Source organism: Herpailurus yagouaroundi, unplaced genomic scaffold, assembly GCF_014898765.1.
Source record: "Herpailurus yagouaroundi ecotype Mexico unplaced genomic scaffold, PumYag 67641, whole genome shotgun sequence".
Lineage (NCBI taxonomy): Eukaryota > Metazoa > Chordata > Mammalia > Carnivora > Felidae > Herpailurus > Herpailurus yagouaroundi.
The window spans coordinates 2,235,707-2,259,911 of record NW_024420442.1 but is presented as its reverse complement, the minus strand read 5'-3'; the positions used below and the strand labels follow the sequence as shown (position 1 = coordinate 2,259,911).

Below are 24,205 nucleotides of genomic sequence, written 5' to 3'. Positions count from 1 at the left end.
CATTTCCATGTAGGTATATTAGCTGTTCAGGTTGATATTGGAGGTCAGGGATTAGCCGTATGTAATTATTTTACAGCTCCTATATCACCAAGCCCAGAGCCTTGTTCCTAAGTCAATACGTATTCACTGATTGACAACTAAAGCTGTTTTGCTACCCATAAGAAGTTTACGGCAGAAATTTTCCAGTTTAGAAAATACTTTTCTGCGGATACTGCTCAGCTGTTGCATCGTTAACTCTATTTTTTATGGAGATTTTTCCAAAGTATGTGGACCCTGATCTGGTTACTGGGATGGTAATTTGAAGATGATAAATACTGCCTCTCTAAAACCAGACAACAGGAACCGCTCCAGAGGCCAGGCTCCACATTCCAAATAGGGACCTCTCTGCCCTGGGCAGTTTTAATGCTTACAGTTCATCAGCCCTTGGTTACCTTCCAAATTAAGTTAGCTGTAATAATTTTTTAATATAAATTTTAAGAAGTTAAATTTATATAACTGGCATTGCAGGCCCCGGAATCTTACCTCACTGTAATGGACATCCATCATTCCAGCATCTTCTTTCATTGCTCCTTCTTCATCTATATTGGGAGTTATTTTCTTGAAGGCTGAACATCCACTCGGGAATAATTCTGTATGCATAGAAAGAAGTGAAGTAAACTTATTCATTCATTCATTCATTCATTCATTCATTCATTTATTTGAGAGACAGAGCATGAGTGGGGGAGAGACAGAGCATGAGTGGGGGAGGGACAGAGCATGAGTGGGGGAGGGACAGAGAGAGAGGGAGACACAATTTGAAGCAGGCTCCAGGCTCCGTGCTGTCAGCAAAGAGCCCAATGCGGGGCTGGAACCCACGAGCAGTGAGAGATCATGACCTGAGCCTAAGTCAGATGCTCAACCGACTGAGCCACCCAGGCGCCCCAGTAAATTTATTTTTTAAAAAGTGCTTTGTGAAGAACAGCCTTACGTGGACTGCTCACCCTGAAAAACAAACACAGATATTTTTGTGCCGGTCAAAGCCATTAGTGGCAATTTTCAGCTTGTAAAGAATTTTGCAAATTACTCCCATCTATGACACATTCTACCAGTCTTTTCCCGAAAAGCGAGCTCAAGTTACTAACAAGTCAGGTTCATTCTCTGACCATGCATCATCCTCAGTGGCTAGTATAGTAAATGTTTCCTAGTGTAACTGACCGCTTTGATCCTGTGTGTTTCTGGTCTGTCACCTAACCACAAAGGGCATGTACTTTTCAGGCAGCCAGGGAATGTGCTTTGGTAACCGTTTCTAGTTTCTAATTTTCCTGAAGAATTGGAAAAAGGAAGTGGGTTGGGTGGCTGGAGGAAGCCTAGCCTAGGACTTGTAAGAGAGGCAGAGAAAACATGTGGCAGGACTGAAGCGTCCTTGGAGAAAGGGGACAGGCCCTGGGAGAATCAGCACGCTTTCAGAGTTAGATTGCCTCGGTTCTATCACTAACGGCGTGATTTTAGACAGGCTTCTCTCTCTAGAACTGTAAAAAGCTTCATCGGCTACAAGATGGAGAGAATATCTACTTTGTGAGAATTTAAGGAAGTGCAAAGTGTGTGGGACGGAACCCAGCACCTAAGGAGTGTTGGATGAATTCTTAACAACCGAAGTTACCAATAAATAAATGAGCTTTTCCAAGGTTGGCCAATTGTGGCCAGCTGGTACAGTGACTCTACAGCTGGACCCCTGGGAAGTAGCAAGTGAGCTGAAGCTGGGAACAGCTGCTGTGGGATCGTGGACCAAATGTTTGCCGTCAAGCAAGAGTTCAGGTATAGAAGGCAGGCTTTGTGGTTGCCCTACACATTCTGTGCATGTGTCCAAACACTCTTGGGAAAAGAAGAAGGAAGGTTTAAGAGAGTCAGGCTTCCCCGTATCTAAGAGATTTCTCAGAATTCTGGCAGAAAGAAAGGTCAGGTATCAGGCCTGGGGTTTTGCCAGCTCCCCTGGTCTAAATGAAGGCTACACACATACATCGTCTTGTAAGATGTTTGATAGAGCGTGAGTTATCAAATAAGCACCACGCTTCTATGAGAGAGAGACAGACTTCTGGAGAGGGAAGAGGGGGTTATTCTGAAGTGCTTTTTCAAGAATGGAGAGACACAGAGGGAGCAGTCAGTGGATTTCTGTGAAGAAAGGCGAGGCAGAAATGAAAATAAGGGACCCCTGGGTGGCTCAGCCAGTTAAGCGTCTGACCGTTGATCTTGGCTCAGGTCATGATCTCCCGGTTTTTGAGTTCAAGCCCTGCATTAGGCAGATTCTCTCCCTGTTCTCTCTCTGTCCCTACCCGGCTTGCACTCCCCCTCTCTCGAAATAAATAAATACACTTAAAAAATTAAAAAAAAAGAAAATCAGATTTACTTTGACCCAATGGCCTTCAGGGCCATTTTTGTTGAAAGAAATCAGGTAATAAAAGACACAGAAGACAGAGCGGAACACGTTTCATTTCTGAAGATAAGCATGCCTAAAATGGTCTGTTATAGACTTCGAGGCAAGTTCTGTTCAAAGTGCTGGACCACAACAAGACAAGGAACTTGCACCCGAACGTAAATCAATTCATCATTTCCTTCTTCAACTAGTCTACGGGGCAAAAAAAAAAAAAAAAAAAAAAAAAAGTCTGCTAAATTAAATACACTCAGTGACATAGCTGATTTCCACTCAGGATAATACTCTTTAGCTTGTTGTGACCCAGTAACAAAGTTCTCAGATCGGCCACTCTTTGAATAGCGTGTTAGGAGAACTTTCTGAAATTTAGGAGACAATGTCCCACTTGATCAACACTGCGAAGTCAAGAGCTAGGTGGTAGGGAAGGGGGCCCCCAACGGTCCTCAACAAAGAAAACTGTCAATCCCTGAAGGCCTCTGGCAGCTCGGTCCACGACTAAGGAAAAAAATGCCTGTCTGCTCTGAGACTTTTAAGTGATTCCCAAATCTAGGATTTTTCTAGAATGCTGTGATTTAGGGGAGGACAAAAAGGGGCACACTCCTGTGCCTGAGATCAGACGAGGCTCAAGCATCTTGGGAGAGATATTTTAAGTAAATTTTAAGTAGATTTCAAATATATATTTTATTTTTAATGTTTATTATTTTTGAGAGACAGACAGAAGGAGACACAGAATCCAGAGCAGGCTCCGGGCTCCGAGCTGTCAGCACAGCACCTGATAAAGGGCTCGAACTCATGAACCACGAGATCATGACCTGAGCCAAAGTTGGACGCTTAACTGCCTGAGCCACTCAGGCGCCCCTCAAGTATATATTTTAAGTATAAGGAGGGCAAATTATGTTTTTTCTCATAAACTGACAGGTCAATGCCCACTTTGGAGTTTGTTGTCTGCTTCATGGATTGTTAGCTTCAGAGTCCACTATACGTGGTAAGCGTGTTATCTGGAGTCCTATGCCTAATGACGTATCTCTACCTAGAGGAGAATATATCCCCCTTGTTTGCATAAGTTATTAGCACCCACCAAACTATCCAATGACATAAGGACCCTTTTCGTTGTGAGGGTCTTTAAAATGCTTGGGGAAATTTCTGATTGCCCTTAGCCCTAGAAAGACTTTTAACGTTTTTTTTTTTTTTTTTTAATGTTTATTTTTGAGAGAGAAGAGACGGAGTACGAGCGGGGAGGACAGAGAGAGAGGGCGACACAGAATCCGAAGCAGGCTTCAGGCTCTGAGCTGTCAGCACAGAGCCCAACGTGGGGCTCAAACTTGTGAACCGCGAGATCGTGACCTGAGCCGAGGTTGGCCACCGAGGTGCCCTTCGAAAGATTTTTAGATGAAACAAGCTGCTGAATCTGGAAGTGGCCAGTGTATATATCCCAATAGAGGGAGGCACGCATTTTGGGGATCTCCCATGGCGCTCTGTAGCATTATATAAGGTGGTCTTCAAGGGTCTGCTGTCAATCTTTCTGGTGTATGACCTGGATTCCTGACCTTGCCCTTCAAAGCTATAGCTTCTGTAGTCCTGACTGCTGTCCTAGGGAAAGCAAGATGCACACTGTCCAAGGACAGACCATTACCTTGAGCACAAGTGTCCCAGGAAAAAATAAAAGCCGGGAGGCGTTTGGAGGGTGGGGAGGCAGTTCAACCCTTGGTAAAATAAGACTGCTAGTCAGAAGAAGGATAAGAGGTTAAAAGTCCTGAAGGGGGAGGGGAGGCAAAAGGCGGGGAGGGCTGTGATTGGCAAGGAGTCAGGAAATAAAAAGCTGTGGAACTTAAGCTATCAGATCCTGGGTAAAAAGACTTGGGAAAGGGAGCAACATTACCCTATAAGGAATGAAAGGAACAGACTCTATGGGAAAGGAAATTCCTTTTTCTGGGTTGTTGGCGGGGGGAGGGGGGCCTCTAGGACCGAAGCTTTGCTGAGCCTTGGATGCCCAGTGGTGGTGGAAGGACGCAGACACCTTGACTCTTGTCTTCCCCAGGTCAGAACAGTTGTGCCCTCTCTCAGGAAGAGGTACATCAAGTCTCGCCTCCAAAGAATGAGATCTAGAATACTTGGGACGAAACTTGGGGGGGGAGGGAGGGTTTTTGTAGTCAGCCCTAGGGGACAGGGGCCCAAGCCTTTGCTTGCTTAGGCAACCACCCAATGGAACAAACTCTTTAAAAAAAAAAAAAAAAAACTCTCATCAGAACATCTCTTTCCAATATGTCAGCTGGTAAGTAGTATTTCATTTCATCTTGATTAAAAGAAGTGCTTTATAATGACTTCAAGAGAAATGGCTTAGGAGTTGGAGAAAACAAAATTTTTGCAATTGCTATGGCCAAGATTTAAAATACTTTCTAACTCTCCTTCCCTTTTGTCTTCATTATCAAAGGACGCTTAACAGTAGAAAACAAAGGGTGGTGGAACTGCTCAACTATTTTTGTGAAGTCTGTCTTAAGTACTAATAAAATCTTTTTTTTTTTCAGCGCTGAACTCAAATGTTTGTTTTATTTACTCTGTAAATAGCCAGCTCTTATCTAGATCATGAAGTTCTCAGGCTAGATGACAGGTTAACAGATTAAATTTTTTTTTTTCAATGTTTACTTATTTTTGCGACAGAGAGAGACACAGCATGAACAGGGGAGGGGCAGAGAGAGAGGGAGACACAGAATCGGAAACAAGCTCCAGGCCCTGAGCCATCAGCCCAGAGCCCGACACGGGGCTCGAACTCCCGGACCGCGAGATCGTGACCTGGCTGAAGTCGGACGCTCAACCGACTGCGCCACCCAGGCGCCCCAACAGATTAAATTTTTAACTTGCATTTTCAATTAATAGGGTCTATTGGTAGAACTATCATAGTTTAATCAACTCATCACCAAAAGAAGGTGTTTTGGATCATCTGAATAACTAAAGCCAAGGGTGGGGGCACCCTGAGGATTTTACTACTGCCACCATTTTTTTTTTTTTAAGTTTATTTATTTTGAAAGAAGGCAGGGAGAGAGGGGGACACGGAGAGAGGGAGAGGGAGAGGGGGAGGGAGGGAGGGAGGGGGAGAGAGAGAGAGAGAGAGAGAGAGAGAGAGAGAGAATATCCCAAGCAGGCCCTGCGCTGCCGGCACAGGGCTCGAACTCACGAGCCATGAGATCATGACCTGAGACGAAATCAGGAGTCAGATGTTAACCAACTGAGCCACCCTTAGAATAAGGTTGGCTAGTTTAAGCAAGTAGGATTTTCCAGGTTTAAAAATAAACGGGGCCTATAAATAAATACATGAACTCCTAAATGTTAACATGTTTTGTTAAATGCAAAACATTCTTTTCCTACTCAGAGAGGGACTCTTTGCTTTATAGGAAGGATAACCTCTTAAACACCTTGGGGTATTAAGAAGTAAATATTTAAGCGGGAGGGGGATGGGCAAAATGGGTAAGGGGAGTGGGAGATACAGGCTTCCAGCTATGGAGTGAATAATCAGGGGAATAAAAGGCACAGCACAGGGAGTACAGGCGATGGCATTGCAATAGCTTGTACGGTGACTGACGGTAGCTACCCTGATGGTGAGCACAGCACAACAAACCGAGAAGTTGAGTCACTATGTTGCACACTTGAAACTAATGTACCATCGTGTGTCAACTATACTCAAATATTTAGAAAAGTTTTTAAAGCACTATTTCCACTTACTGAAACAGGTCGCATTATTTTGTGTACAGGCTAGCTGCCCCCAACTCATGTCCAACAAACCACAGCAATATTTATATTCTATTTTAGTTGCTATCTTGCCCAGTCTTGTATTTTCAAAGTTTAAGGACTGATAATGGAGATTAATAATTCTTGATTTTTGCCTAATTTTAAGTCTTTGCACCTATGGGGAAAAAAATCTAGGGAAATATTTTAACATATTTAACAATTTTCAATATCTAAAGGGTACAGTTTGATACTCCGTGGACATAAAAATCTTTTTGCAGATTTCTCTAATTAGAGAGAGGAGATAATACTACACCTAAAAATGCATTACCGTGTTTTGAGTTCTCGTATCAGTTTATTTGGAACTGCAGATGTACAATTTCAATATTTACTTTGACTATAATTTCACAGGCAGACTGGTGATGTAGGGAAAAAAAAAACCCTCAGATGGAGCCTTCTTTTGATAATTATTATTTTTCCATTTTAAAACCAAGTCTAGGCACTCAAAGGAGAACACTAGAGTCTACCAATTTCAAACACATGGGTTGTTAAATATTTCAGTACCAAACAGAAAGTGTTAATTTAAAATATAAGTGAAAAAGGGCCGCCTGGGTGACTCAGTCAGTTGAGCGCCTGACCCTTGATTTTGGCTCAGGTCATGAACGTGTGGTTCCTGAGATCGAGCCCCGTGTCAGACTCTGCACTGACAGCGTGGAGCCTGTTGGGATTCTCCTTCCTTCTCTCTCTGGCCCGCCCCCCCCCCCCCCACTCTCAAATAAATAAACATTAAAAATAGTAATAAAAAAATAGAAGTAAAATGAATCTACATGTTATTCATGATACCATGCTTGGGATGACTCTTTACGTATAAAGAGGTTCTCCCCACATGGGTGGTATTATTCTATGAGGCAATCCACTGAGCCTTAGATGTAAAATGGAAGCTGTATAGTTAACTGTAGGAATTCAAAACAAAACAAAACGTGGCTGTGTTCTCCTAGATCAAACCAGAGTGATAAGGCTCCCACAGGATGGTTTCATTTTGCCCTGATGTTACTCATTTAACTACCGTAAAGGAAATAGCTTGGCCGTTATGATAGATAGCAGAAGGTTTCTAACTCAACTATTTTACTATTTGAGTAGTTTTATAGTAGTCAACAATACTGGCTTTGGAAAGGGAAGCTTTCAGGCAGATTCTTGAATTAGATCTGCTGGATCCTGAAGCCCTTCAAAATCCCCGACTCCCTTTTGGTTTCTCCTTCCCTCGCCTCCCCGCCAGCTCTGTTGAGACACAGCTGAAATAGAACACTGTGTAAGTTTAAGGTGTGTGTGTTGATTTGATATGTGTATATTGCGAAATGAAAGGCCCCCCCCCCCCCACATAATTACCTTTTGCGGGGAGATGAGAATATTTAAGATCCACTTTCTCAGCAACTTTCAGGTATATAATACAGTCTTCACTGTCATCACTGTGCTGTACATTAGATCCCCAGAATTTATTCCTCTTCTAACTGAAAGTTTGTACCCTTTGGTACAAACATCTTCCCACTTTCCCCACCCCCTAGCCTCTGGCAACTACCATTCCACGCTCTGCCTCTGTGGTTTCGAGTTTTTAGATGCTACATGAAAGTGAGATCATACGGTGTTGGTCTTTCTTTCTGACTCATTCCACTTAGCATAATGCTATGCCATGCTATGCTATGCCATCCATATTGCCCAAACTGGCCAGACTTCCTTCTTTCTTGTGGCTGAATATTGTGTATATGTGCCACATCTTCTTTACCCATTCTTATGGATCCATTTCACAGGTTTTCACGTTATTAATTAGCATCTCTTCATTTCGGCTTGAAGAACTCCTTTCAGCCTTTCTTGCAGGGCAGGTGTAGTGGGGATGAACTCCCTCAGCTTGTGTTTGCCTGGGAATGTCTTTATCGGTCCTTCACTTCTGAAGGACAACTTTACTGGAGTCCTCTTGGCTGGCAGTTTTATTCTTTGAGCTCTTTGAATACTTCATCGCACTCTCTCTTTGCCTGCAAGGCTCTGCTGAGAAACCTACCAATGGCCTTATGGGGGTTCCCTTGTCAGTTACAAACTTCTTTCCTATTGCTGCCTTGGGGTTCTTTGTCTGTGGATAGTTTTATTATAACGGGTCTTAGAGAAGCTCTCTTTATGTTGAGTGTTTGGGGATCTATGAGCTTCGTGAACATGGATGTCCAAATCTCTCCCCAGATTTGGGATATTCTCAGTTATATTTCTTGAAATAAAAGTTTTCTGTCTCCTTCTCCCTCTCTTCTCCTTCTGGGACTCAAAGAATTCACAGATTGTTTCTTTTGATGCTATCCCAAAGATCACGCCCGGAGGCTTCTTTACTCTTTTTCATTCTTTTGTCCTTGTTCCCCTCTGATGAAACAAATTCAAAGGTCCTGACTTCCAATTCACAGATTACTTCTGTTTGATCCACTCTGTTGGCAATGCTGTTGCATTTTTCACTTCATTCATTGTATTCTTCAATGCCAGAATTTTTTTTTTTTTAATTTCCTATCTGCGTTTAACTTCTTGTTCGTGTACTATTCTCCTGGTTTCATTGAACTCTCTGTTTTATCATAGCTCATTAAGCTTCCTTAAAACAGCTATTTTGAATTCTTCATGAGGTACATTGCAGATCTCCAGGACTTTGGCCTGGGTTACTGGAAGATTATTGGGAGCCTTTGGTGGTGCCATGTTTCCTTCATTTTTCCTGTTCTCTGAAGTCTTTTGCATGGCTGTCTTTGCATCTGAAATAGCAGTCACCTCCAACCACCTTTACTGACTGACTTTGGGGGAGAAACACCTTCCATCTGCCCTGCTACGGAGTCTGTGGCTTTCACGGACCTCCTATGGATACACTGGCTTCATACTTCTTGCTCCCTTTTGTGGCAGATTTTTTTTAGTGTTTACTTTTGAGGGAGAGAGAGAGAGACAGAGTGGGAAAGGGGAAAGGGGAAAGGGCGGAGAGAGGGAGACAGAAGCTGAAGCAGGCTGCAGGCTCCAGGCTCCCAGCTGTCAGCACAGAGTCCGATGAGGGGCTTGAACTCGTGAACCATGAGATCGTGACCTGAGCCGAAGTCTGACGCCTAACCGACTGAACCACCCAGGTGCCCGTTTTGTGGCAGATTTCTGAGGCTTGTATGCCTTCTCTCCATCGTGCAACACACCAGGCCAAAGTGCTAAAGCTCAAGCTTGTGGTCTCTTAGTGGCCCACAGATGCTGGATGGCCTTCTAGTCGGCTGCCAAGGCTTGCTCTTAGCCACCCATCAGGAGCACACACAGGGAGCCGGCTACAGGATAAAGGAGTGCAGGGTTTAGATGCACAGAGCACTGGAGGTGCCTGTGGGCTAGGTGGGGGTGGGGGCAGGAATCCATGAGCTATGTGTCCCTAGTGCCTTGGGCTTCTAGATGGAGCCTGCGATGCGGTTAGCAGGATCCACGTCTCTTTAAGGCCCTCTAAGAGTCCGATCTACTCCCACCTCTTCCTGCCCCTAGTCATGCGGCTCAGGAGCCAGGTACCCCGGATGGGGCAAGAGAGAAATGCGTCTCTTTGGCAGGCCTTATACTGCTGCGGATGCCAGGGGCCCACTCACATGCTCCCACTTGTTCCCCACAGAAGAAATCATGGGCAAGAAGGTCTCTCTTGGCACGGAGCTGTGCCACCTTGGGGAAGGGGTGACATGAGTTAAGTCAAACCGTTCCTTTCACCCTCTACGATGCATCTGAACTTGTATTTGTTTTGCTCCAACGGCATGCTGGAACTTTGCCACGGGCCTCCTGGTCATCCACCAAGGTCCTCTGGTCTGTGGATGATTATCTAAGACGGGGCTCTCCAAGTGTGCTCAGACCACAGCTGAGAAAGGCTAGGGCCAGTTCATGAGCCACTACAGGGTCCACGTCCAGGACCAAGGTCTGTCTGCCTATTGCCTGAGGCACAGGTGGGGGAGACTCCTCCCAGGTCCCTGGCTGTATGGTGCTGAATCCCACAGCTCCCACAGAGGCACCTTTGTCCGCAGACGGATGGCAAACTGCTGAGGGGGGGATACAGAAACAAGGGGCATCTTACTTGGCCATCTTGCCGATGCGCTGACTCCCTTTTATTTATTTGTTAGGATCATTTATTTTGAGAGAGAGAGAGAGAGAAAGAGAGAGCACGCAAGAGCAGGGGAGGGGCAGAGAGAGAGGGGGAGAGAGAATCCCAAGCAGGCTCCGCACAGGCAGCGTGGAGCCCGATGAGGGGCTTGAACTCACGAACCATGAGATCATGACCTGAGCCGAAACCAAGAGTCGGACGCTTCACCGACTGAGCCACCCAGGCGCCTCCTGACTCCCTTTTCATATTGTTTTCTTTTTAATTTTTTAATATTTATTTTTGAGAGAGAGACAGAGCATGAGCAGGGGAGGGGCAGAGAGACACAGAATCCGAAGCAGGCTCCAGGCCCTGAGCCGTCAGCACAGAGCCCGATGCGGCGCTCAAGCCCACGAATCGCGAGATCATGAACCCGAGCCGAAGTCGGACGCCCAACCAACTGAGCCACCCAGGCGCCCCCTCGCCCCGAGTCCCTGTTAATACCAAAGTATTGTTGCACTAAAGTGGCTATGGAGCTGTAACCTGTGTGCATTTTTGAAGTCGAGACGGATGAGGGGAAAACAAATGATCTGTATTCACCAGAGCTCCTCATGAGCCCCGAGAAGAATTTAATTTGTGGCAGTCTTCCAGGGAGATGGTCTTGGAAAATAAACATTGGGCATCAGGCCTGGCCCTGTGCTATTTAACTTATTCCTGTACTCTCAATGAAAGCAGAAGGCAAAGTGAATAATCCAGTTTTCCAACACCTTCTCTTTGAACACCAACTGAGGCTAAAGGTGAACGTACATTTCAGAGCTCAATCGTATCACATTCAAGCTACAAAGAGAAAAACTCCGGGGCTATCTGAAATTCTCCCCATCTCTAGGAGCAGAAATCTCTTACTTTTTCGATGGAGAAACTCGGCAACCAGAGCTGCCACGTGCACGTAACACATTGCGGCCTGGAAAAGGATGACAAAGGAAGAGCGGTCAGAATGCGTTCCAGAGCTTTCTGCAGGGTGGTGTTTAGAACAAAGTCCGAAGCAGTCACCTCTGAAAAATCTCCATTTTTTACATGAATCTTGGCCATGCTGTCAAGCCAGGTTTTCCTGAGCTCCGGGGTGCTCGCATAGGACTTGGCTAGGCTGTACTGGAGATCAATTAACATTTCAGGATCTTTCTCATGCTCCTTCATCTGAGCGGTGGCCATAAGGACAGTACGGATTCTCTTGGTCAAGTCTTTGACTTCTGTGGGAAAAGCAGTGGCCTAATTTCAAAACAAACAAACAAAAAAGACATGTTGATCAATATTACCCATGTGCTCTAAGCATGACTTATATTCCTGATTACAGTTCTTGGTATACCATGTGTCTACGGAGCTTTGGTTTTTTTTCTTTGTACGGGGTGCCTGGGTGGCTCAGTCAGTGTGGAGCATCCAACTCCCGATTTCGGCTCAGGTCTTGATCCCAGGATTGTGGGATCTCTCTGCACTGAGCATGGAGCCTGCTTAAGAGTGTCTCTTTCTCGCACTCTCTCTCTCTCCCTCTGCCCCTCCCTTGCTCGTGCTCTCTCTCTCTCTCAAATTAAATAAATATTAAAAAATAAAGAGCTTTATTTTTTTTAACGCTTATTTATTTTGATAGAGCACCCACGGGAGAGAGCATGAGTGGGGGATGGGCAGAGAGACACAGAGACAGAGACAGAGAGACGGACAGACTCCCAAGCAGGCTCTGCACTGTCAGCACAGAGCCCGACATGAGGCTCAATCTCACGAACTGTGATGACCTGAGCTGAGATCGAGAGTCGGATGCTTAACCGACTGAGCTACCCAGGCACCCCTGAAGCCGTGTAAATGAATTCTTTTTTTATTATTTATTTATTTATTTATTTTAACGTTTATTTATTTTTGAGACAGAGAGAGACAGAGCATGAACGGGGGAGGGTCAGAGAGAGGGAGACACAGAATCTGAAACAGGCTCCAGGCTCTGAGCTGTCAGCGGGGCTCAAACTCACGGACCGCGAGATCATGACCTGAGCCGAAGTCGGCCGCCCAACCGACTGAGCCACCCAGGTGCCCCATGAATTCTTTTTTAAAATGTCCAATTAGCTCAGGCTTCAAAGGCTCTAAACTGGACGGCACTATATTCACAATACATAAAAGCACGGATCTGGAGGCAGACTTGTCCACGGTAAATTCGACAGCCAGGAGAATTATTTGCCATTATTGTGTGATTTTAGTTATAACGGTAACTAAAAATTGACAGCTTACTAGGTACTCGTGTGGTCTAGGCGTGCCTTACATGTTTTAACTTTTGCAGCAACCCTATGAAAGAAGTACCACTGTAATTCATTTTATAAAGGAAAATTGAGGTGCACAGCAGTTACATAGCTTGGCCAAAGCATCACAGTTGGTTAGGTGGTAGAGACAGGATTTATACCCAGACATTCGGGTTCCAGAGCTAGTGATCTCAGCCACTCTTCCATCCAAACACTGCCACGTACACTAAAGTAAAAACCTTACACCAATACCGTAACGATTTCCACTTACACAACTAAAAGGTTGTGAATCACAGAAAACCCTAAAGAGTGAATAGCCTCTCTCAAAATGTTGTTTTGGGGGCGCCTGGGTGGCGCAGTCGGTTAAGCGTCCGACTTCAGCCAGGTCACGATCTCGCGGTCCGTGAGTTCGAGCCCCGCGTCGGGCTCTGGGCTGATGCCTCGGAGCCTGGAGCCTGTTTCCGATTCTGTGTCTCCCTCTCTCTCTGCCCCTCCCCCGTTCATGCTCTGTCTCTCTCTGTCCCAAAAATAAATAAATGTTGAAAAAAAAAATTAAAAAAAAAAATGTTGTTTTGTCCTCCAAACCCATTAAGCTACAGTTTCCTTTTTATCCTGGCTGCTACTAAGAACGTATTCTCACTTCCTCTTAACCCCAATGGAGTAATCACAGTTATCCGTAGGATTCAGAGAAGACAAGGAAGGGACAATACAGGGGTTGGGGAGCTTTTCAATGTGAATGTAACCAACTGTGGAGGAAACGGTTTTTCAAAGTGCCTTCCTGATCCCTTCGAAAATAATAAGTATATATAATAAAGTTCCTTCTTATACCCCAGTAGCAGTCCCATTTCCTGGGGTGAAGGCATACTTGTTGTCATAGGGTTTATTGGTAATGACAGCCCCACCAGAGTAAAGTGAGGTCATTTCAGAAATGAGTCATACAAAAGATTTCTTACCAAGGTCAGCCAATACAGACCTCATTTACTTTGAAAATGATGCTAAGACAACTTTTATATAACAAAGAATTAAGGATGGTCACAAGTGGTAAAATAAACTCTCAGAGTGTGAGATCCTAAATGGCATAAAATGTTTTTGTGCTCATGGGATTAGTTGGAGCATATGCTGATCTCCCGGGGAGATTTTGTTTGTTTTTTGTTTTTTTTTTCAGTCTAAGCAACGTTCCTATGGGAATTATTTTTTGGTACACAGATTCTACACGTCCCAAACATCAAGTATGCCGTGACTGTGTTTTTTTTTTTTTCTTACAGTTTTTACACAATATGGTCAAATTATCCTGGAGGATGACCTTTCCCAAGAATGGCGATGATCCCCTGGGGAGGAAAAGTCCTTGACTGACAAAAAGATTCTTCTTCCCTTGTACACGTGCATCGCTGAAGATCAGAACCTGTTTTCTGTGCAACAAGACAAACGAATTTTTACAATGGCATAGGTTCTGAGTATGTGGGTTAGGAATACGACCGGTGGTCAGGGTCTTAGGCTTGGCCTCAGCCAGCTGGTGCCGGAGAACGACAGCCTTGGCCTTGGGTTTGCCCACACATATCCACGGCAAGCCATAAGCAGCTCAAAGATAATTCTCAAAACTCAGAAGACCATCAAGTGGTGAATTCCTTCTGCGTTATTCCTCCTCTGTTGGCCACTCTCAGTGACATTTTGTGGAAGTTCAAACTCAGTGCTTCATTAACCAATACCATAAATGGTATTGGTAGCCAAATGGTAGTCAAAAAAGAATCCATGCCTTGTCTGAGCAAGTGTGGAAATCAAGCTCAGGAAAAAATTCCAATCCTACTAGCTCTAACGGCTGTGTATACATAACATAGTCATTCATCCATCCAGTCAACGAATACTGAAGCTCTGTTCCGTACCAAACAGAGCCTTGACTCGTGAAACCCACGTTCTATATACGCCCTGTGCCATCAAAAGCTGTGAGTCCAATGAGGGTTTGACTACAGGAGTGTAAGCTTCTCTGACAGTGAATGTGGTGCTAGTTTATTACTTGTAGTGAGGACGTACCTTCATAGGTCTGTCACTGTTTGCAAAATTATTGATAATGAACAGGGATTCCTGAAATCGCGATCCTCCGCTTAGTGCCACGTCGGCTATCAGCTGGCTCACAGCAATTATGATCTGTGGGAGGAAGCACACGTTGGTTTTCAAGTGTCTTTTGAACAAATGCTGCTTATCCTCATCATTGTATGAGCCCATAAGCACCCGTAGGAAACACTTCTTTTATTTCTATTGTTTGAAAAATTTTTAGATGTTTATTTCTTTTTGAGAGAGAGAGAGAGAGAGAGAGAGCGCATGAGCAGGGGACGGGCAGAGAGAGGGAGACGGAGGACCAGAAGTGAGCTCCGTGCGGACAGCAGAGAGCCCGGTGTGGGGCTGGAACCTCGAGATTATGATCTGAGCCGAAGTTGGATGCCTGACTGAGGCACTCAGGTGCCCCTGAAACGCTTCTTTTAAAAATGCCTCACTGGGGTGCCTGGGTGGCTCATTCAGTTAAGCGTGGGTCTCCTGATGTTGGCTCGGGTCATGTTCTCACGGTTTGTGAGATTGAGCCCTGCCTTGGGCTCTGTGCTGACAGCACGGAGCCTGCTTGGGATGCTCTCTCTTCCTGTCTCTCTCTCTCTCTCTCTCTCTCTGCCTCTCCCCTGCTTGCCCTCTCTCTTAGAATAAATAAATACACTTAAAAAGATTTTTTAAAGTGCCTCACAGTTCCATCATAATCGAATTTCTTCATACGCGAGGGGTTTAAATTCTTCTAGTGTAAGAGCAGCTCCAAAGGTCCCAGTGACAAACGTTATTGGGACGTTTCTTGGTTTAGAGGTGAACGGCTGTTCCAAACTCATAGCACAGCTAGATCTAAAACGGTTTTCAGGGGCGCCTGGGTGGCGCAGTCGGTTAAGCGTCTGACTTCAGCCAGGTCACGATCTCGCGGTCCGTGAGTTCGAGCCCCACGTCAGGCTCTGGGCTGATGGCTCAGAGCCTGGAGCCTGTTTCCGATTCTGTGTCTCCCTCTCTCTCTGCCCCTCCCCCGTTCATGCTCTGTCTCTCTCTGTCCCAAAAATAAATAAATGTTGAAAAAAAAAATTTTAAAACGGTTTTCAAAATCATGAACTGCTAACAGGGGCGGTCAGACCCCCACTGTAAACACGCTTTGCTAAGGAGTAGCTCCGGCAAAGCCGGGAACAAATGACGTTTGTCTCTGACGGCCTCTCGCCCGCCTTTCGCTGGTCTATTTCCGTGTGCCACACTCCCGACTCCAGGGCTTTGGCTCCCTTCTTGGCTTCTCGCTGGGGTCTGTCTAGTTTAGACAGCAGTGGACGGAAGGGCCTTTGATGGGGATTTGAATCTCTCAAGCTCCCTTGGATGATTACCTAAATGATTCACGTTAAGTTGTCGATGGCCGCTCCCGGGAAGCAGGGCTTTGTGGGAACAAGGAACACAAGCTCTAGGGTCAAACTGCCTTCGCTTCAAGTTTTGACTCTCTCAATTATTCACCGTGTGGCTGTGGGGAATCTACGGAACCCTTCTGTGCCTCACTTTCCCCATTCGTAATAGGGGGGTGACGACAATACCTCGTTTCACAGATGAGGCACACGGTTAAAGGCAGACGGAGCAACTCGCCTAGGGTCACATGGTAAGCAAGTAGCCGAACTAGGATTTAAACCCAGGTAGGTCTGCTTCCAAAACCCATGCTTTCCACTAAACCTTGAGCCGTCTCTCATCCTTTACAAACTGGGCATGCTGGAACGTGAAAAACAAACTAAAAGACCTGTTACCGTAACGTACGGGCTCTCACCGGTCATGTTCTCCAACCAATATTCGGTGTGGTATTTCCTTATCTCACTTAATCCTCATGAAACCCTATGAGGGAGGTACAGACACTTGCCTCTATTTCACCTATGAAGAAACTGAGGCACTGAGAGACTCAGGCAGTTGCTAAAGGTCGCACAGTGAGTGGGAATCTGGGACTCCGCCCTAGAGTCTGGGCTCTTCACATCTACACTCTGGAGCAGCACTGCCCAACAGAAATAGGTGAGCCACATTCGTAATTTTAAAGCGTCCAGTGGCCACGTTAAAAAGCAAAAAGACATAGGTGCAATTTAATAGGTTTTACTTCACCCAATTATGTCCATACTATCACGTCAACGTAAGGTCAGCATAAAACAACGGCGAGATTTTACTTTTGTGCCCTCGGCCGTCCAACACCAACGTGTATTCTACGCTGACGGCACGGTCAGGCACTCAGGGGAGACCTAGGTGGCTAACCGCTACCGTCGTGGACCGAGTATCGCCAGGCCTCGATCTAGAGGCTAAAGAGGGAACAGAAGAGAGAACAGGAGCTTTGGTGTTCACTGACCTGCAGATGGGTCCTCAAAAAGGTTTTCCTCTTGGTATACTCAAAGTTGTTCCTCATCAGAAGATACAAAAGCGCGGATGCCTCGTTCCTGGTTGAGCTGATCTTCGAGGTGCAGCACTTGAGAACCTCGTAGCAAAATGCGGCACACATGTTAACCCTTCCTTTGAAAAACGCGGAGGGAAACTAAAGAGCAGGAAAAGCGGAAGTAAGTATCCGGAAACCCACTCCCCCCCAAATCACTCACCCATCCAACGCCTTCCATCTTCTCACTCACAACTGTACCGAGTGCCTCGAGGACACAAAACCAAACTAAGCTCAGGGCTCTGCTCCAGAGAACCGGAGACTGGCACACATTAATAATAGAACAATTCAAGTCAGCGGATAGGTCACGACACAAATGTGCGGGGCAGACAGTAAATGCTACAGATCCGAGAAGAGCTCACGATGGTCTGGAAAAGACGATAAGTAGGCTCTTTTGTTTTTGGTTTTTGGGTTATTTTTGTGTTTTCTAAGAGAGAGAGAGAGAGAGAGCGAGCGAGCATGTGCGAGCACGGGAGATGGGCAGAGCAGGGAAGAGGAAGAGAATCCCAAACAGGCCCTACGCGGGGCGTGGAGCCCAACACGGGGCTTGATCCCATGACCCTGGGACCATGACCTGGGTTAAAATCAAGAGTCAGAGGCTTAACCAACTGAGTCACCCAGGCGCCCCAATAAGTAGGTTCTTGATAGTACGTATTAAATTAATGAATGGCTGAAATGATGAATGATTGATGGGTCTCAGTTTGGGCTTTGAAAATGGGAAAGACAGTCTGCAATATTTACTCTTTTGCTGTGTATTTAAAGAGTTCCTTATGTCCCGAACTCCCAAATGCTGAGAAAATTATAGTGGGAATCTAATCAGCAAGTAAAGTTGATCTTTTAACAAACTGGGGTATAGGCAAAGTATACGCCCACAAACATCCGCAAGTGAGTCTTCTCATAAATAGTCGTTGAGTAAGATACATTGTGGCGTTAGAAAGAGAGTACAAAAGTTATGCTCAATCTTCAAAACAGCCAAGTGGCTATTACTTTGAAAATGTATTCAGGCTGCTTTGTGGAAGATAAACTATTCATAACATAGGCTTGTTACAATCTCCCATGCTTACATGTCTAAGCAAGCAGGAAGTTGCTTTGAGAGCACACAATGGATTTTTTCAGGGAGTGGGAAGCTAGAGGGCCACCCTTTCAAAATTATTCCTTGGCGGGGCGCCTGGGTGGTGCAGTCGGTTAAGCGTCCGACTTCAGCCAGGTCACGATCTCGCGGTGCGTGAGTTCGAGCCCCGCGTCGGGCTCTGGGCTGATGGCTCGGAGCCTGGAGCCTGTTTCCGATTCTGTGTCTCCCTCTCTCTCTGCCCCTCCCCCGTTCATGCTCTGTCTCTCTCTGTCCCAAAAAATAAATAAACGTTGAAAAAAAAATTAAAAAAAAAATTATTCCTTGGGAATCTTGAGTTTAAACCCATGTTATAGGAACCTTTTTTTTTTTTTTTTTAAGTTATCTCTATGCCCAACGTGGTGCTCAAATTCATGATTCAAGAGTCACATGCTCCACCGACTGAGACAGGCAGGTGCCCCAAGAATGTATTTCTTCTTGTTTTTTTAATGTTTATTTGTTTTTGAGAGACAGACAGAGTGTGAGTGGGGGAGGTGCAGAGAGAGAGAGGAAGACAGAGAATCCGAAGCAGGCTCTAGGCTCTGAGCTGTCAGCACAGAGCCCGACGCGGGGCTCAAATCCAACCACCGTGAGATCACAGCCTGAGCTGAAGGTGGATGCTTAACCGACTGAGCCACCCAGGAGCCCCAAGAATCTATTTCTTTGTAATCACCTTAACACCGAGTACAATGCTATGCGGATAATGAATGTTTAATGAACGTTTTCTGATTGGCAATTGGGAAATCTCATCAACAGTTTCACCAGATTAGACCAAATATTGCTAGGCAAGATACTCTAGTATGAAAATAAAGGTGTAAGGGAGGGCATGGGAGTAGTGTAATTAATCCCCTATCATTAGTTTCTACCTCCATCACACTTCTTTGAGTGGGCAATGGCCAAAATCATCAATGACCTCCTAACTGCCAATCCCAATGGATTTCCTTTCCTCCTTACCTTATTAGACGGCTCCATACCTCATAATAACGTTGAAACTTTTTTCTCCTTTGGCTTCCAGGATATCCTCCTTTTTTGCCTTTCTTCCTACTTCTGTGACTGTTCCCCTCTCATCTCCATTGAGTTCTTTTCCAGCCCCTTCCATGTTGTTTTTCTCCCATGTAGTGCTCTTGACCTTTGTGTGTGTGTGTGTGGGGGGGAGGTTGGGGGAGGGTTCTTCCTCTACATGTTCTCCAGGGGAAATTAAACCACTCCCATGGCTTCAATTACCACTCTTATGCTGCTGATCTCCCTAGTTCACTATGTTCCAGTGAAACTGGGCCTTTCAGTTCCCAGAGCTTCTGGGCCTTTGCCTATGCATGTCCTTCTCCCTAGAGTGTTCTTCCTTGAGCTTTTCAAACAGCTGGCCCCTTTTTGTATTTCAGGTCTCATTTTAAAAGGGATAAGCCTATCTAAAGTAAGGGATCTCCCACAAATCCTTATTCTCTATCTTAGCACCTTCCGTTCCTTCCTAGAACTTATAATTACCAGTTAATTCACTTGTTTATTTCACTAGACTAAAAGCTTCATGAGAGCAGACTATGTTTCTTTTGTATCTCCACCACTGTATCTCTAGTACCTAGTACAGGGCCAGACCGAGAGAAGGTGTTTGGTAAATACAGGATGGATGGATGGATGGATGGATGGATGGATGGACGGACGACTCCAAGTCTAGCTCTCTAACCCAGATCACTCTCCAGAGCAAAGATCCATATATCCAACTGCCAGTCCTAACAGCTCTAACTGGATGGCCTAAAACAAAACAGAACTCATGAGCTTTTACCCCAAATGTAGTTTTTTCTCTATGTTTCACATCACCCACCCTACTCCACCATCCAATCGGTGAGCTGATGACCAAATCCTATCAATTCCATTTCCTTCCCATGTTTTATGTCTGCCTCTGGCTCTCCATCTCTGCCTTAATTTAGGTCCTCATCTCTTTCCTAGCTTACTGTAGTAAGTCTTCTTCCCACCTTTATTTAGTACTGCCACCAATCCACCGTCCACACTACTTTTGAGAGAGTTTTTCCCCATTGGCACCGATCTGCTCTTAACACAAATCTTTTTGTGTTGGTCCCATGCTTCCCGATGCCTAAAAGAGGAAGTCTAATCCCTAGGATGAGTACATAACCATCTGGTCCCCATTTACCTCTTCAGTCTCCTCTCTTGCTCAGTCCATACTAAGTTCTATCGCTACTGCTACGGGGAAACTTCTGCCAAATTAGAACATTTCTCCTCCTCCAGCCAGCCCTCGGTTCCCTATATAGACTTCTTTTATTCTAATGGTATTCATTCGTGTGTGTGTGTGTGTGTGTGTGTGTGTTTCCCTCTACTGGACAATAAGCCCTTAGACTGTATCCCTGACAAAGTATCCAACACCAGTAAGTACCTATCCAGTAACTGTTTGGTCAATGAAATATTTCTGAATCTCTTCCCCTTAGTTTCTTTCTTTTCTTTTTTTTCTCCCCTTAGTTCCTTATAATGTGCTTCTGTTGAACTCAATTCTCCGGATACTTCTTTATTCAAAAATTATATTAAGGAGTGGCAATTAAAAAACAACCTTCAAATCCACCTAAGTTCTCCATCAACTAAACGCAATAAGCTTCCAGACAAAGAATGATGGCAAAAAAAGTGTTCCATGCTTAGCTGTTCCACTACACAAATCAACTAATTGAATTTCTTGGTCTTGTTGGAGTTTTACATACCAGAGTGGAAGCCTAGGCTGTGCCTTTCCATAATTTTAACTCCATCCTGGTTTATGATGCTTTTTATTATGTTTACAAGCTACCAAAAACAGACAAGAAATCAATTTTTTGCTAACTCTTTCCGTCGTATTTATTCCTAAAAGCCTGGTCTGAGGTTTTTGTTGAGATGAGGTAAGCAGCCTGAAAATGTAAAGCCTGCAGACACAATTAGCACGGAAAGGCAGAATTCATTCATCTGAACGCATAGACCTATAAAGGCTATAAAACTTGGTCTCTGCTTTCCGCGTGCTTGGACGTAAGTGCACTGAGAACTTCTAGATCCTCAGCGTCTCGAGAATGGTTTCAAAAGAAGCAAACCAGAAGAAACACTGGCAAAGTTGGTAATTTGAAAACAATACTTTTCAAAGGGGCCTGCTGAAAACGGGAAGGAATGACAAGGTGAAATAAAACGCAAAAAGCATGGGGGTGCCTGGGCGGCTTAGTCGGTTAAGCATCTGATCTTGATTTTGGGCTCAGCTCATGGTCTCGCAGTTTTGAAATGGAGCCCCGCGCCGGGATCCGTGCCCAGTGTGGAGCCTGCTTAAGATTCTCTCCCTCTCTCTCTCCCTCTGCGCTTCCCCCACACGTGCATGGGCACACACGGTTTCTCTCTCTCAAAAAAATAAATAGGGGTACCTGGGCGGCTCAGTTGGTTAAGCGTCCATCTTCGGCTCAGGTCATGACCTCGCGGTTTGTGGGTTCAGGTTCGAGCCCCGCGCAGGCTCTTTGCTGACAGCTCGGAGCCTGGAGCCTGCTTCGGATTCTGTGTCTCCCTCTCTCCCTTCCCCTCCCCTGCTCGCACTGTGGCTCTCTCTCAGAAATAAGTAAACATTAAAAAAAGTTTTGAAGTAAATTAATTAAAATTTAAATTAAAACAAAAAAGCAAAAAGCACGTTCAGATTTTAAGGGGTTTTGGGTGGGTCCTCTTTGTGTATTTCGCTATTCTGTACTTCAGAGCTTCATTATCTGAGGCTTGTAGATGTCCTTGCAACGATCACCGTTGCCGTCTTTCTTTCATGCGGCAGATGGAGCCCGCCAGCAGCTATAAAGCTTTTCTCCTTACCTTACTGATGAAAGCTCGCAGTGAGGCAAAAACATGTTTCAGTGACACTTCAGACTGTCCATTTTTAAGAAAAGCCAGGTGGATATCAAATACTTTTTTCATTAATGGGTTGTGGCCATCATTATTTAAAAGCTGACTCTGCAAAACAACAACAACGAAAATACACTTTGCAGAAATAGTTTATGCTGCCCGTCCCCCAATGAGAGAGCGAACTTTACTTACACCTGTTTATCAAGCCACTGCTTGAAAGTTTCAGAAAAAGAAAAAGCTTAATACAACTTAGAGACATTTGTGCTGTCTTTCAAGTTGGAAATCCTAAAATACCACACAAACTACGTTTACACTTAATTCCGCCATTTCAAACAGATGAAAAAAAAGGATTTTTCCAATGTAGCACTGCAAATACAGAACTAGTACGGGAAGAATATTTTCTGTGAACCTGTTAATATTTTTTTTTCAAAGATTTTATTCTTTTTAAGTCATCTCTACACCCAACGTGGGGCTTGAACCCACAACCTCGAGGTCAAGAGTTGCGTGCTCCACAGAATGAAATAGCCAGGCGCCCCTCTTAACCTATTACTATTACGCAGTATTAACCATACTGCTTCTCAATGAAGAAATCAGTAAATTAAAAATGGACACAAGGCAACCAGGCTTTGTATTTCTTCGGGGAAGACTAAATAATGTAAGAATACTGGACAATATCATTTCTATTTTAAAAGTCTATTATCTAATTTACTTTTAAAAGTATGTTTAGTAGAAGATGTATTTGGCTACCGGGGACAAACCTCAGGAAGAGAGATCATAAGGGGCACGACAACTGAACAGACTATGTAAAATGTTTACTCCTCGCAAACAGAGGCAGAAAAGAAACACCAAACTGTAGAGCAGTAGCTACGGGTTTGTGAACCTTTTTTTCTTTTTTTTTTTTTTAAAGCATTGGCTGACTTCTCTAGGCCGACCATCCCTGAAGAAACGAATTAGGGAGTTACAATTTGACCCAAAGTAACAACAAAAAACACAAAATAATATACCAAATGGTGACAGAGCTAACTGATGGTGACATCAGGAGCCAGAATCCCTGAATTAATAAGACTTTTCTGGTTCTTTCCTTAGTGCACTACTTCGAGGCAGGGTGTAGTGGTTAGAAGCACGGATTCTTGTGAGGACTGGCCTGGATCTGAATCCTGAGTCTGCCACTGATCAGCTAGGCGACATCACTTTCCCCGTGAGCCCCAGTTTCCTCATTTTAAAAGGGGAATAATGGGGCGCCTGGGTGGCTCAGTCGGTTGAGCGTCCGACTTCGGCTCAGGTCATGATCTCGCGGTCTGTGAATTCAAGCCCCGCGTCCGGCTCTGTGCTGACAGCTCAGAGCCTGGAGCCTGCTTCAGATTCTGTGTCTCCCTCTCTCTGACCCTCCCCCATTCATACTCTGTCTCTCTCTGTCTCAAAAATAAATAAACATTAAAAGGGGAATAATAACTGTCTACATCATAGAGCTATTCTAAGGAGTAAAAGCGGGTTCGTGTTTGTATGTTTGAGTTTACTGGGTTATAGTTTATGCCCCATAAAACTGACCTATCTTACATACATGACTTAATTATTTTTAGGAAATTTACAGGGCTGTTCAACCGTCACGATCCAATTTTAGTGCGTTCTCATCACCTCAAAAAAAACCCCACCCTGGATCTCATTTGCAATCACTCCCCTTTCCCGCCCCTGGCCCCACAATAAAAAAGTAAGTTAACAGTGCAAGTAATGTACCCCAATGTTCATAGCAGCACTCTCAACAATAGCCAAATTATGGAAAGAGCCTAAATGTCCATCAACTGATGAATGGATAAAGAAATTGTGGTTTATATACACTATGGAATACTACGTGGCAATGAGAAAAAATGAAATATGGCCTTTTGTAGCAACGTGGATGGAACTGGAGAGTGTGATGCTAAGTGAAATAAGCCATACAGAGAAAGACAGATACCATATGGTTTCACTCTTATGTGGATCCTGAGAAACTTAACAGGAACCCATGGGGGAGGGGAAGGAAAAAAAAAAAAAAAAGAGGTTAGAGTGGGAGAGAGCCAAAGCATAAGAGACTGTTGAGAACTGAGAGCAAACTGAGGGTTGATGGGGGGTGGGAGGGAGGAGAGGGTGGGTGATGGGTATTGAGGAGGGCACCTTTTGGGATGAGCACTGGGTGTTGTATGGAAACCAATTTGACAATAAATTTCATATATAAATAAATAAATAAATAAATAAATAGGAAAAAAAAAAAAAAAAGTAAGTTAATAGTTGTAAAGTGCTTAAGATGGTGCCTGACCTCTGGGCCAAGACATGTTTG

General features: G+C 44.8%; 1 protein-coding gene across 1 annotated transcript in view; it reads right to left on the bottom strand.

The window, feature by feature from the left end:
- DOCK11 (dedicator of cytokinesis 11) overlaps nt 1-24,205 on the bottom strand; it is a gene marked incomplete at its 5' end in the record, with an annotated part of 155,565 nt that overhangs the window by 33,491 nt on the left and 97,869 nt on the right. The window contains 6 exons of the mRNA XM_040467960.1: nt 523-629; nt 11,124-11,181; nt 11,271-11,486; nt 14,525-14,638; nt 16,875-17,057; nt 21,865-22,002. Coding sequence (XP_040323894.1) covers nt 523-629; nt 11,124-11,181; nt 11,271-11,486; nt 14,525-14,638; nt 16,875-17,057; nt 21,865-22,002 — 816 coding nt within the window. The remainder of the gene's footprint in view (nt 1-522; nt 630-11,123; nt 11,182-11,270; nt 11,487-14,524; nt 14,639-16,874; nt 17,058-21,864; nt 22,003-24,205) is intronic.